The 13,679-nt window shown below is 46.8% G+C and overlaps 1 protein-coding gene across 1 annotated transcript in view; it reads right to left on the bottom strand.

The window, feature by feature from the left end:
- Positions 1-2,121: 2,121 nt before the first annotated feature.
- C5H3orf20 (chromosome 5 C3orf20 homolog) overlaps positions 2,122-13,679 on the bottom strand; it is a 54,613-nt gene continuing 43,055 nt past the window's right edge. Inside the window, exons 11-15 of the mRNA XM_060383756.1 lie at positions 12,576-12,879; positions 10,702-10,809; positions 9,501-9,643; positions 4,315-4,449; positions 2,122-3,821 (exon numbers count right to left, since the gene is read on the bottom strand). Coding sequence (XP_060239739.1) covers positions 3,725-3,821; positions 4,315-4,449; positions 9,501-9,643; positions 10,702-10,809; positions 12,576-12,879 — 787 coding nt within the window. The 3' untranslated portion in view covers positions 2,122-3,724. The remainder of the gene's footprint in view (positions 3,822-4,314; positions 4,450-9,500; positions 9,644-10,701; positions 10,810-12,575; positions 12,880-13,679) is intronic.

Here is a 13,679-nt window from a genome sequence, read left to right as displayed (position 1 = left end):
AAAACAAAAAAACAAACAAAAACAAAACAAACAAACAGAAAATATGACCAGAAACAACTTGAGGAAGAAAAGATTTGGCTTACACTTTCATAGCACTGCCCATCGTCAGGGAAGTCGGGGCAGGAACCTGGAGGCAGGAACTGGAGCAGAGGCCATAGGGAAATGCTGCTTAAAGGCTTGTTCCTCACAGCTTGCTCACCTTGCTTTTCTATACGAGCCAGAACCGCGTTCCCCGGGGTGGTGTCACCCACAGTAACCCAGGCCCTCCAGCAATAGTCATTTAAAATAAATCTGAGGTCTCATACAGACGGCTGGGGCGAGAGGGCGGTGCATGTTTCACATATTACACACAGGGTGGCTGAAGTAAAGTCTGCCACTTTCTACATGCACTTCCTAGTACAATCTTTGTCTCCAAAATGTGAATCACATCCTCCAAGTGGAATTTCAACTCTTTAGTGAGCCGTAGTCTCCAGTTGGAAGCCCCCTGTTCAGGTACACAGAAGGATGAGCTAAGACCCAGGGCACCTGGCCACAGCAGTTCCCCAGCACCTGTCCTCTACCTCAGGACCTCTCTCAGCCCTCCTTTTCCTATTTTCTTCCCTCAGACTGGACCAATAGTGTGTAAAACCCAAATCTCTTTCCCACATGTGAACTGACAGCTTCAGAGAAGCTCAGGAATTTATTTGAGCTGGGGAGCTAAAAGAGCTGACAGGACTACCCACTCTCCCTTATGGAGATCATTAGGATGCAGCCAGCAGAAAAGCCTCAGCTAGGTTGGGCCAGGTGCTGGAAGACTGCACAGATAGGAGGATGCTATGTTGCTCAAGGCTAACACTACTGCTTGGCTAGTAGCCAAGCTTCTTAACCCTTGGTGATACTGGAGCCTGTGAGACAACCCACAGGTAGGTGGGACCAGCTGATGTGGAAAGTGGCAATGGAGATGTGTGCTTAACAATTTAAATAAATTGTTTTTATATACATCTTCCAAGCCCAAGGCTTTCTTTCATTATAACTGATATGCCCCAGATCCCTGAAAGGTCACTATCCCAGAACATCACATTTTATGAAGACATGGAGACCCAGAAGACAAAGATTTGCCTAGTCTCAGCACAGTTGGGAGACTGCAGGAAGTGGCTTTATTTTGTGAGATACTCAAGGGTCTTGGGTGAGAGGTATGAGGGACCTCAGCAACAGGAGCCCTGGGTTCGTGGTGTGTCTTGATGGCCTTGGGTAGACTTGGGCTTCTAGTGGAACAGCCTCTTCCTCTCAGCTTCAGTTCTCTGGGCTCAAAGCATCGATGGATGTCATTCTGCTTAGGACTCCACACCACTCACTGGCCTTGAATTTTGGTACTGGGCCTTTTGTTGTAAGAAAGTGGCTTCATACTTTTATCTAGTGTCAAGATTCTGATGCTTGCCCGTTGGTTCTGTTTGGTTTTTGAGGCAGATCATGCAATCACGTGCAACGACTCAGTTTTATCCCTTCCTCTCGTGTCCCTATCCCTTGCTTTATTTTGTGTGAGGGCTCAGGTCTCCAGCACATTTTGTCACTGGTGGCAGCCTTGTTTTTCTAACCTCACTAGCGATACATTTAAAGAGTCTTTATGAATAAAGTGTTTCCTGAAGGCTTTTCTCGTCAACTTTTTGAAGTTAAGATGTTGATCTATTTTTGGTTTGCTAAGATTGTATCTACTGCATTTCTACACCAGTGGAGTTAGAATTTGGTTTTTCTTCTTTAGTCGATTATATGGGGGGTGATATTGACTGGTGTTGGACCAACGTTGTATCTCTAGGGCAAACCTTACTTGAACATACTGTATTATTTTAAGATTTTCTGATCATTTCTAAAATGGCTCTAAATGTATTTCTTCCACTTTATATAAAGTGGCATTCTTGGCATTGATGATTATAAAAATCAGAATATCTATCAACTCTGCAAAGTGACTCTAGTCTTATAGCATTTAATATTCAGGCAACATTTCATTCCTTAAGTAAAATATATAAGCACATTCATTGTTTAAGGATGCAAAGTTGCTTACATCCTTAACAATGGAAAATCATATTTATGCCCAAAAACTGTTTTAAATATATTTCTTTATATTTATTATCAGTAAATGTTTTATTTGCATGCCTATTTTACACACTTATATGCCCAGGGTTATGTAAAATATGTCTTGGTCCCAAGTGGGAAAAGTTTAAGAAGCCCTGCACTAATCTAAACTCAGACAATCCAGCACCTTCCTGTCTTCATGAGAGCATTTCTCCTGGCATTTCCAAGGAGAAGGGCTTTCCTCTTCTCTACCTCCTTCTCCTTCTCCAGGAGCAATCTAATGATGCTGCCCTGGACATTCACTGCCTGCTTTGCCAGTGGGAAGTGTTCCTGTTCTCCAGGGTGCTAAGCATCTGCATAGGGCCAGAACCTGTCCTGCCCCTTCTGGTACGCAAAGCACTGACTGCTTAGCATATCCACAGCTGAGCACAGACAGCTGAGCACATGGCCTAAAGACTGAAAAGGCACAGGTCAGAGGCTTCATTTCAGACTGTAGCCTGAGTAGAAGCCTCAATTCTGACCTTCACTAGGCTTGGGGGTGCCTATCTGTGAAAACAGAAAAGAACTTTAGCCCTTTGCCTTCTTGCTTTTATCTGTCTTTGTGCATGAGAGCAGAAGAGAGGAGCATGCTTAGAGCACTAAGCCCCCTATCAAAAATCAAGACTTGAAAATAACATATGCAGCTTAAGAACAGAGCAGGCCATTTCCAATACACTTCTAGGGGAAGAAACAAACTCAAAACAATGTCTTGGAAATCTACAAAACAAAACAAAAAACAGACAAAAACTAAGCCTTAAAAATTCAGATTGAAAAAGCATGTGTTACTGAGGAAGCACAAATGGTTATCTGTAAAATACATCACCAAATGCTGCCTGGAGTTTGGGGCCTGGACCCTATTCTAGGCGCCAAGGCAGACCCTCCAAAATTCTTGCTACGGGGACATGGCTTACTGACTAAACAGTCGTGAGAGATGCAGCTCTCTAAAAGGTAAGGGACAAGGCAGCAAGTACCCCAGAGGACAGGTGCCTGGGGCCCCTGGACACTGACAAGGATGCCCCAGACTCATGCACTCAGGAAAAGGAGAATCCAGTCCACCCATGTGTTCCATGCTGGGCTAAATAGGGATGAGAGCCTTCGAGGTATCTGCTGGACTCTGGCCTTCATTCCACTCCTCCTCTTCCTCTTAGTCTCCCTCTTCCTTTGGCATCCCTCTCTGCCCTCCCATCCTTCACCCTCCTGCCAGCTTTCTCATCTCTTTCCACCACTCCTTCAGTCTTTTCTCCCTTTCTGTGGCCCTCTCCCTTTCTTTCTACCAAAAGTCTATCCAATTCAACAGAGGGTGGGAAACACAGTCCAGTCCCTTCTGGGGACTCCCCAGGGTTGCTGAATGGTTGAGCAGGCAGTCCCTTACCCATAAACATTTTTTCCCCAGAACTGTAGTCTCAGGCTTACCCCTGGCCACAGACAAAGCACTGAATTGGGGGTAGCAAGTTTTCAAGAACCCAGCCTGAAACTAGCTATGGGGGCTTCTGGCCTTCTTGGAGTCAGAGCTGGGCCTGTCCCACCCACCACCTCCTCACCCAGACACTACGGGCACGCGCATTTATTAAAGGGTGGTGGTGGTGGTGGGAGGTAGGGGATGGGTATGGGGAGGGCTTCGCTGGCAATTCCAGCATCACTTCTTAGAACCTGTCTTCTTCCCGCTGTTGCTTTTCTTACTGCTCCTCCTGATCTTGAGTAAAGGCTGTGGTTCCACTTCAGGCTGTTTCGACCTAAACACACAACAGGAAGATCCAGGTTCTGGGCAATAATCAAGCAGGCAGGGAGCCTGGCCCAGCTGATAAGGGATGGCCCAGGAGGGAGAGTAGCAGGAGAAAGCTCCAACTTGGGGGTCCGGTGACACCATAGTCTGATCCTAGGACTTTTTTATCTTTCTGGAAAGAATGACACTGCAAAATTGTGATTTTTGTTCCCTGTCATCATCACCAAGAAACTTATTGGGAACAGCTTCCATCCTTTTGACAGATGGGTCTGGACTGTGCAGCCTTGCTACAAAGTGTATCACCTAGTGTACAACCCTGACACCTAATGAATGGGACACCATGAAAAAAACAGGCTGGAAGTCAAGGGCTGACCTGCACCAAGAAGGACACAGATTGCCAAGGCATAAGCCATGCTGTGGTAGCCTTAGTGGCCTGAGACCAAGCTAGGGATTATGTGATGAGCCATCCCTAATCTACCAACTAAAGAAATGGGGAAACATACTTGTCAGGGGGTGGAGAAGGTTCTTTTTCTACTTTGTCTCCAAGTGCCAATGAAGAGACACTGCCTTCGAAATCTTCAGATGGGGCTCTTTTAGTTGACTCAGCATCTTCCAGGCTTGCCATATAGGTAGACATACTGCAGTGGAGGGGTGATAGGAAAGCATAACTTAGGGGGTCAGAGGTGAGAGCCCAGGGTTCACTCAGTGCTACCCCCCCATTCCAGTCCACAGAAGAACTATCAAAGCACTCTTCTTCCCAGTGTGCCAAGAAAGAAACTGTCTACTCTGGGCACCTGGGGACCACTGGAGGTCAGTTTCCTAGTTTCTGTGAAGGGCTGCATAGCCCTCATCCCCATGCTGTCAGCTACCTGGTCCATGCTACACTGAGCACAGACAATGCCTGCAGGATACAGATGGCTTTGGAAAGCAGCAAAGGAGAACCAATCGGAAATGGCTAAGGAAATGATGTCATCATGTAGTGCTGTGAACCAAAGGTGTCCCCCAAATTCATATGCAGAAGTCCTAACCCCAGGACCCTAGGATGTGGCATCAGTATACTCATAATTAGTTGAAATGCAGTCATTCTGGAGTGAGGTGGGTCCCTAATCCTATGTGACTAGTGTCACATCAGGGTGATATTGTCACCAAAGGCAAAGAGAGGCTAGAATGTGACTTAAGAGGGACTGTGGCCCGCTCATACCTGGATCCAATTTCCATCCCCCAGAACTGAAATGATGCACATCTGGTGCTTGAGCCACTCATTTTGGCTGTTCTGGATGCTCTAAAAGTGCTATTCCTGCATGGCAAACAGATCTCTGACATGAACTGCACTCAGTTCCCAAAACCAGTAGTTCATCATCAAGGCAGAAAGATTCAGTGCCTGCTGACACTCGTGGATGACATCCTCATGGATGGCAGCTTCTCACTATTCTCACATAGCAGGAGGAGTAGTCTGGCTTGTAGGTATTAACTCCACTCATAATGTCTCTGCTCTTATGGCCTGGTCATTTCCCAGAATCCACATTCCTAACACCATCACCATGGAGCTCATGATTTCAACACATGAATCTGTGGAACAAGGCAGCTTGCCACGGCCATCTCTCTTCACTAGTCCCTGGCCACCTCCTGCTGTGACTCAGTAGGTCCTGCCTCTTCTAAGTTGAGCAGAAGGCGGGGGTGCAGTGAGTGTGGTGGCCCAGGAGTGAAGAACTCCCTCACAACCAGAAGCACTCACAGCACAACCAAGCCTTCACTTAACATCCATAAAGATCGTGACTGTTCACAAACCTTCTGAGGTTCTCACACTGACATTTGCATACCATATTATCTTTATGAGGTATCACTCCAGTCTGCATATCACAGGGAACATGACAGTTTATAAGATGCTTTGTCCTTCATAGATTGCAGTGTGGTTTACCAAGTGCTATGCAGGGTAGGGCACTTCATAGATGACTGGACACTGTTCATGGCTCGTGACAGCTTGCAGAGTGCTCCATTGCTTGGGAGGAGCAGAGGCCCAGTGGTTTCTGAGACCCTTCCTAATTCATTCAGCAGCTCCCACTGCCCATTGTGACCTACCGGGATGTGAGCAATTTACAAAGGACTTTGTCTTTCATAGATTTCACAGGTTCTCTGTGGTCCACTGAGCACATTACAGTATACATAACATTCAGCTTATGGGGCCAACACTGTTTTCAAGGCATTTTTGTCACTGCAGAGTGTGGCTGTTTCTGACGGATTTTGATTGTCTCCTGTAAAGACAGCCCTAAAACAGTTATGTCCCATCCCTTCAGGATATGACTGAGGTGCAGAGACGACAAAGGTCGTGGCTGTAGTGTAGTCTGGACTTATTTCCTATTCAAGGCACATCCTTTTCCTTGATGGCCCTCAATTTCTCCTTCTGTAAGGTATATGTGCTATGCCAGGAGCTCCTAGCTCAGGGTCCTGGGTTGCTTTTCTGTACACAGCCACCCATGCAGACTCTAGCAATACAGAGCAGAGAGCTTAGAGCCCACAGTTCAGTTCCATACTCCTCTCCCTGATGACCATGCCATGTGCTACAGAGAGCAAAGGGCCACAGGATGCCACAGGCACACTTGCAACTGTTATACGATTGTATGTTCTACTGCCATAAAAAAGAAAGAAAAAGAAAAAAAAGAGAAAGAAAAAGAAAAAAGCAGCCTGACCAAAATCTCCCCACTGAGCTTCTGTAGCAACAGACAAAAAAACAAACAAAAAAAGCAACAACAACAACAACAAAAAAAAAACAAAATCAAAAAACTAAACCAAAAAAAAAAAAAATGTTTTCAAGTGTCCCTGCCTCGGTAGACAGTCTTCTCAACCTGATTGTGAACTGTTAGCAACTTTTTAGGGGGCCTAAGTATTGTTCTCCCTCCCCCACCTAACAACTCTTCCTTGGTTGGTCCTATTTTCCCTTTGTTTGCATATCTACACTCAGCCAATCAGAGTCCAGCGGGCACCCAGTACAAATGGACCTTCTGGGGATTGCAGATACAAGACAGAACATACTTCGGGTTGGGCTCCAGCCAGCTGTTCATCTTCACTAAAGGAAGGCTGCCCTCAGTGAAGGTTGCCTTCAAGACAGGCAGGGGACAGAATTGTCCCTGTGTAGGAAGTTCATTTGAGCCAGCCTCCATGACTCCAGCTACAGGCAGGAGGATTCATTCCCGTCTCAGCCCCCAAGACTTTGGCAACAAATGAGAATTCATTCCTGAGCTGCTTCCAGCCTTCAAGACCTGCTGCTCCTGGTGTTCCTGTTGTTTGACCAGCAGATTTCTTCTTCAAGGGACTGCTATGGATGACACCCTGAAGCCTTCCAAGAACTTTTAAGCTGTAACACTTTTCAGAGCTGAAAGATTTCTTGACTAGCATCTTTATGCTACCAAGAATTCAAACCTGATCCATTTAAATTGTCAAAGCCTATGTGCCAAGCAGTTTAAAATTGTTTTATCTCATTTAAAGTTGTTAATCCCAAATTGTTAATAAAGCACCTCCTAGTGGTTGTCATCACTGACTGTCTACTTGGAGGAGGGTGGGATAAGTACCCAGGTGGAGAGAGATGTTTCAACTAGCCATTTCACCGCTATATGGGGGGTGAAGGTCACACACACACACACACACACACACACACACACACACACCCCTTCTGGAGCTGCTGCTGATTAGCCAGGGGACAAACTCTCCCATCCCCTCAGCCTCCATGAATTTCACACCTCGCCCTATCCTGGTCCCTCTTGTTCCCAAGTCTTTGCTAGAGTGTGAGCATGGCAGGGTAACACATCTCCGCTCATGGGCAACAGATACTGGGACCTGAAAACTACACGTGACCTCCCTTAGCTGTCCCCAACTCTAGGGAAGGAGGCAGGGGTTAAGTGTCAGTATTGTGTACAGTCTCACTCAGGGATGCTTATGTCAGAACCACATTCTACATGTGCTTTCCACTGAGGCTGTCTGGCTACAAGCCTGTTGTGCTCTCCCACCTAGGACCCAGAGACTTAGGTTAGGGGGCTAAGCTCTGGGATTACATAAATTTTCATATGTTGTAGCCTCTGTCTCATAATTTTCCATAATCTATAAGATGGCCACAAGCACAGTGGGAGATATAACTAGATTCCTCCCCATTTGTTCAAACTGTAAATAAAACCATCTTACTTTCCTGTTCCCTAGTATCTTTTAAAATACAGGAAATCTAAGGTGATAGGTTTATGGATATAAATGCCCAATAAGACCCAACATGTCTCCAGCACATTCTTATTTAAACTGTAACCAGCTTCTGAGACTCACCATTACAACTCCCTAGACCTGTCAATGTCTGGTCTCCAACAGCTTTCTCTGTGTGTTAAGAGTAATGGAAACTTAGAACACTCAGAATTCTCTGTTTACCCTGCCTTATCCCCATAGTCTCTTCCTCTTCCTGCCTTCTCTACTGAGTACTCCAAAATATTGAGGTTACTTATGTGACCTCCATGGATTTCCTATGAATGTATCACATCCTCCAGGTGAAGCAGACTGACAAAACCCAAATCAGCTCCCTAGAGTGAGCTGACACCAAGACAGAAATTTGCATCCAGGTGTGGTGCACACATCTTTATTCTTAACATTTGGGAAGCAGAAGCAGGTGGATTTCTGAGTTCAGGGCCAGCCTGATCTACAGAACAAGTTTCACGACAGTTGGAGCTACACAGAGAAATCCTATCTTAAAAAACCAACTGAACAAACAAAAAGATAAAAATCTTCAGGTCTATGTGGGAGTGGGGGACTTAACTTGGTGCTGTGTAGGTGTACCACAGGTGGCTCAGGTTTGCAAACAGATATTACAGATAACATTATCCTAGGTCTGATCTTTGTTTACCACTTACAGAACTTGTTAACAAACACTTTTTGTAGAATCTCTAAAATTCTGCAAGACTGAGTATTATATTCATCTTAAAGATAAGAGATAAAGAGATTTGGAACCCATCTGGTTGATTGATGGTCACCCGGACAATGCAGGGCAGAGTCAGGGCTCCAACCCTGTCTTAAGACCCCTGACCTAGCAAGTTTCCCAGGAACCTACACCACAGAGCACAATGGAGTCTAAATGCTAGTTTTCCTCAGATACAGACCTCAGCATAAAGTCCAGGCTCCTCCTAGAGTAGACTACAGTGTCCTGAGCTCAGAGACTTCCTTCTACCTCTCACCAGAGCCAGCCTGGACATGTTTAGAAGTGGCAGCACCTAGTAGAATGTGCATACCTAAGCTTACTCCACCAATGACTGTGTCTGTGGGGCCTCCCTAGCAACCCAGCAGAAGCCATGCTGAATGTATGTGCAGACTGGAGCTGAGGAGTGTGGCTGGACCTCCTGTCCAATAAGGTCTTTCCAAGAACCCCAAGACCAGCAGTGCCTTCTGTTTCCCACATAGCCCTTTACCCAAATGTGTACTCAGAGAGACAAACAGCATGACCTTGTTCACCCCTTCCTGCCTGCTTTCCCTTTTTCCCTGCCTACCTGCTTAACCCTCCTTTTGCTCATCGAACTGTAGGAAGAGGCTGCACCTCATTTCCCCACTCTGGCTCTTCCTCATCTCACTTCTCTGGCAACCACCTGCTCTCCTACTCATGGCCTTCCCACAGTCCAAGTCTCCTGCCCCACTGTCCCTCCCTGTGGGATGCCTTGTCCAGTTTTACTTGAATTTGTAGTTGTCTGGCAGGAAGTAGCCCATCTTGCAATCCTGTCGAGCCCGGAAGATCTGTTTCAGCAGATTGTGCTTACTAAAGCCATAGCCATTTAGGACACAGCCCCCAAAAAGGAGTTTCCCTCCAGCAAACATCTGTTGGAAGACAGGAAAGAAATGAAATAAAAAAATATCCTCAGTGTATTGACATAGTGGTATGACTCAAAATAACAGCCAAGTTCCAAGACTTAGTAGGACGGCCATAGGCTCCTCAGAGCTGGGTTAGGACAGGTCTTTGATAGCTTTGGAAAGTATGCTACCCTCCCTCCTGAGTCAAGAGGGCAGCACAACCTGGCTGCTACGTCTACTGGAGGCCTGTCAGATGTACACTTCATACTTTCTTAAGGGTATAGAAAGGTCATATTCTTCCCTGCTCACAAGACCCCTACCCACCTGCCTACAGCTGTCCAACCTTCTCTGCTTCAAACCTACACACATCAGGATGCACCATTCAACTCATCCTATGGAATGGGGTCTCACAACCTCTATTCTCTGTGTGTATCATTTTCCAACATGGACACCTGTCTAGAGATGGCTGGCCAAGGTTATTCATCATACCACTGTGATGAAAGAAAACACAAACAGGGAGAAGGGAGAGAGGGAAAGAACCTAACTGTACAATAGAAACAGCAAGGCTAGTAATAGCAAGATAGACTGACTCATGTCCAGGGGTAAAAATTCTGGTGTTACAAACTGAAAATAAGCGAAGTCGCTATGTTACTACAAAGGCAGTGCCCTAAAGTATGTGGAGAAAGACAGCAAAGGCCAGCTACTCCAGCGTTAGCAGGGTGTAGCCTAGCAGGGGCTCCCAGCTTAAATGCTGGATAGATGAGTAAGACTCCAGGTGATATGAGGATGACTTTATTTTCTAGATTGTTTAATCAGGTTTTCAATAAGCATATAAGGTTTTATAATATTTTAGTATAATTTACTAACAATCAGATGAATAGAATTTTATTATCTGTATTAATATCACCCAACTCCTCCATCTCCTTGCATGCATGGGAAATGGGAGTCTGTTGGGTGACTGTCAGTCAGTCCTGCCTCAGTGTAAGTGGGAGAAGATCTGCAGGTCTTGTCCTCCTCTCCCTGATCTGGTTGAAACAGTGGGGGCTGCTGGTGGATGTCTAGCTCTTTACAGGGCCCCAGCTCACCAAAATCATCCCGTCTACCACAGCGAACCTCTTCACCATTATGGGCGGATCCTGCTGCAGGGGGCTGTCCAGATCATACCGCAGTAGGCGGTAAGGGTCATGCCGGCACTGCCAAATAGAGATGTGGGAACTGGTTACCCTGATGCAAAAAGATACACATTAACTTTCCCATAGCCATCACTGTAGAGGTATGTCCCTAAAGGTCATCACTTCCCCCACAAGACTCTTCTTCACATGACAGCACTAGGTTTGCCCTGGGACCTGAGGAATATGATGTCCCTCAACTCTGGAAAGTCTAAAGATAGGAACCCATATCCAAGTGGGCAGACTTAAGAAGCTATGTTGCACAGCCCAGAGGAGCCTTTTACCCCACCTCGCACAGGCTGCCCCCCTTGACCTCTTTGTAGAGCTTAGCCATTGTGGGATGAGAGCATTAATGGTCAGCTATTAGCCAGAACAGAGGCCAAGTCTCTGTGAGGTCCACCACTACTCTTCCAAGCCTGTCTCCAAGATTCACTGCCAGTCCACATCTCCCCCAACTACTTTAGGTCAAATTTTGGCCTCATTCATGCTTCTTGTAGCTGGAATGAGACACCTATGCATTTTATTCCTTAGGAATAATTATTAGTGAACAATTAATGACCCCAGATTAACTCTACCCAACTATATGTTTCCATGCAGTGGGGATTATATCTGCCATTAAGCAGGTGAGCCCAGAAAAGGCTCTTAGTAAACATTCTCTAGACTGAAGTAAGATGGAAATGAAATGCAGGAAACTAGGGTGGCTCTGCTGCAGGGCTGGGTGAAGGCCTTGTAGCTGGCTGCTTTCTTAGAAGAGCAAAAGAAGTACCCTGGTGGGGGAAGGAGCATCTGATTTTCGAAGGGCTCTAAATGCTGAGCTCCTGAACGGGCTGGCAGGCAGGCCTGAGGGAGGCATCACTCCTAGAAAGAAAGAGTAGAGGCAGATCCCTAACCCAGGATCCCCACAGAGATTCAGAACTCTGCAGCAACAGTCTTAAGGAGAAAGACACCTTGGAAGAAGTCCCCTAGCCCACATGTCCACATGAGTCTGGGGACTCACCTTTTTTGCCTTCACTACCAGTAGCTTGAATGAAGATGATGAGATTAGCCTTAGAGACAACTCTAGAGAGAGGGAGGAGGTTCTTTGTGCTATAACCCTGTACTCCTACACCCCTTAGACTTAAATTGGGACCTCAAACTACCCTCATCCACTGCCTGGGACATTCAGCTGCCTGTCACAGCCTTAAGCATCCTAGAAGGCTCATTCTGATCCCAGGAGGCAGAAGTCACAGATTCCAGAGCTGTCCTGTCATGGTCCTCTCAATAATAACTAATGAACAATTAATAATTGCCCATTAATTGAGCCTGTTGTGGCTACAGCCATACTGGGTCCCCTTCAGGGACTTGCTCATGGTGAACCATTGATATGTATCCAGAGCCTGGCAAAAGCTCAGCACACAAGGGGGATTTGGGGACAGTCCCCGAACATTTACTGAACCATGAGAACATGAGTGGTGGGCATTGTCTTTGCCCTGACTCATACCACAAACTGTGCTAAGTGCTCTGAAAGAAAAAGACTGTGCCTTGACCTTGTCTCAAGGGTCAGGAAAACAAAACAAAACAAAACAAAAAACCAAAACCTGATATGGTGACATTCATCCTGAGAGAGAGGACTGAGCAGAATAGAGAAGTTGAGACAAAATGCTGCAGACAGAAAGGGGAGTGTATCCAAGGCCCCGGAAAGAAAAGGAACTCTCATAATTAACCCATCCTCATACACTGGAGGCCATTTGATTGGCCTCCCCGGCCCTAGCCCTGGCCCGAGGGGCCTCCTCAAATGGCCCTGAACCAACCTGCATGCAGGGTGAGGCTCGGCCCTGTTGCCGATGGTTGTACATTGTGTCTAGCAGCCACCGCAGCTCTGCGGTGGAGTTGGGATTCTGGCTCGACATTATCCCGAATACCAGTACTTGGTAGGGGTCTCGGGGCGCAGCCAGGAAGCGCTCCAGCTCCAAGTCGGACACCAGGGGTGCCTTCACAATGCACTTGCAGCCAGCTCGCATGTCTTCCTTTATAATGAGCCTCCGCAGTACCAGTGGGCAGTCATAGGGTGAGGCTGCCCACCTAGTGGGGCTGCGAACCTCTCCAGACTTCCCTCTACAAAGAGGAGCACAGTGGTAAGAGCCTGTGGGCAACGCCTGCTCCCACAGCTCTTGTTTCTAAAGAAGCCCATTGCAGTGCCTGGACTGTGGGCAGGTCCCCCTAACCATGTGAGGGACCCGTATACACTCTGGGCCTTAGTTTCCCCATAGGCAAAAGGAGGCATAAGAAGTTACTCAGCTGACATTTCAGAGCCATCCGTGACTCTGACTCCACACCCCACATTTTGCCAATCCCACCCACAAGCCTCTTCCCCAACTTAAGACAGACCCAGAATCAGACTGACCTCTACTACCACCAACACAGCCCAGCCTCCTGTCATGTTTTTAATTTTAATTTTTGGCTTTTTTTCTTAACAATTTATTCATTATATTTCCCAATTGAAGACCCCTCTCTCAACTCCCCCCCCAAGTCCCACCCTCCCTCCCTCTTACTCCTATCACCTTCCTGTAGTCAATTGAAGAGGGAGTTTTCCACTATTGCTTTCTGCCCATAGCTTATTAAGTCTCATCAGGACTGCCTGGATCCTCTTCCTCTGTGGCCTGGAAAGGCTGCATCACCAGGGGTGAGTGACCAAAGAGCAGCCAACCGAGTTCATGATAGAGGTAGCCCCTGTTCCCCTCACTCAGATATCCACACGTAGACTGAACTGCCAGTCAGCCACATCTGAGCAGATCTAGGAAGAGGTCTAGGTCCTCTCCATGCATGGTCCTCCATTGGTGCATCAGTCTCTTCAGGACCCCCTGAGCTCAGGTGTTTTAGCTTTATTGATCTCCTTGTGGGGCTCCTGTCCCCTC

Source organism: Meriones unguiculatus, chromosome 5 (assembly GCF_030254825.1).
Source record: "Meriones unguiculatus strain TT.TT164.6M chromosome 5, Bangor_MerUng_6.1, whole genome shotgun sequence".
Classification (NCBI taxonomy): Eukaryota; Metazoa; Chordata; class Mammalia; order Rodentia; family Muridae; genus Meriones; species Meriones unguiculatus.
This window is presented reverse-complemented; position numbering and strand designations above follow the sequence as displayed.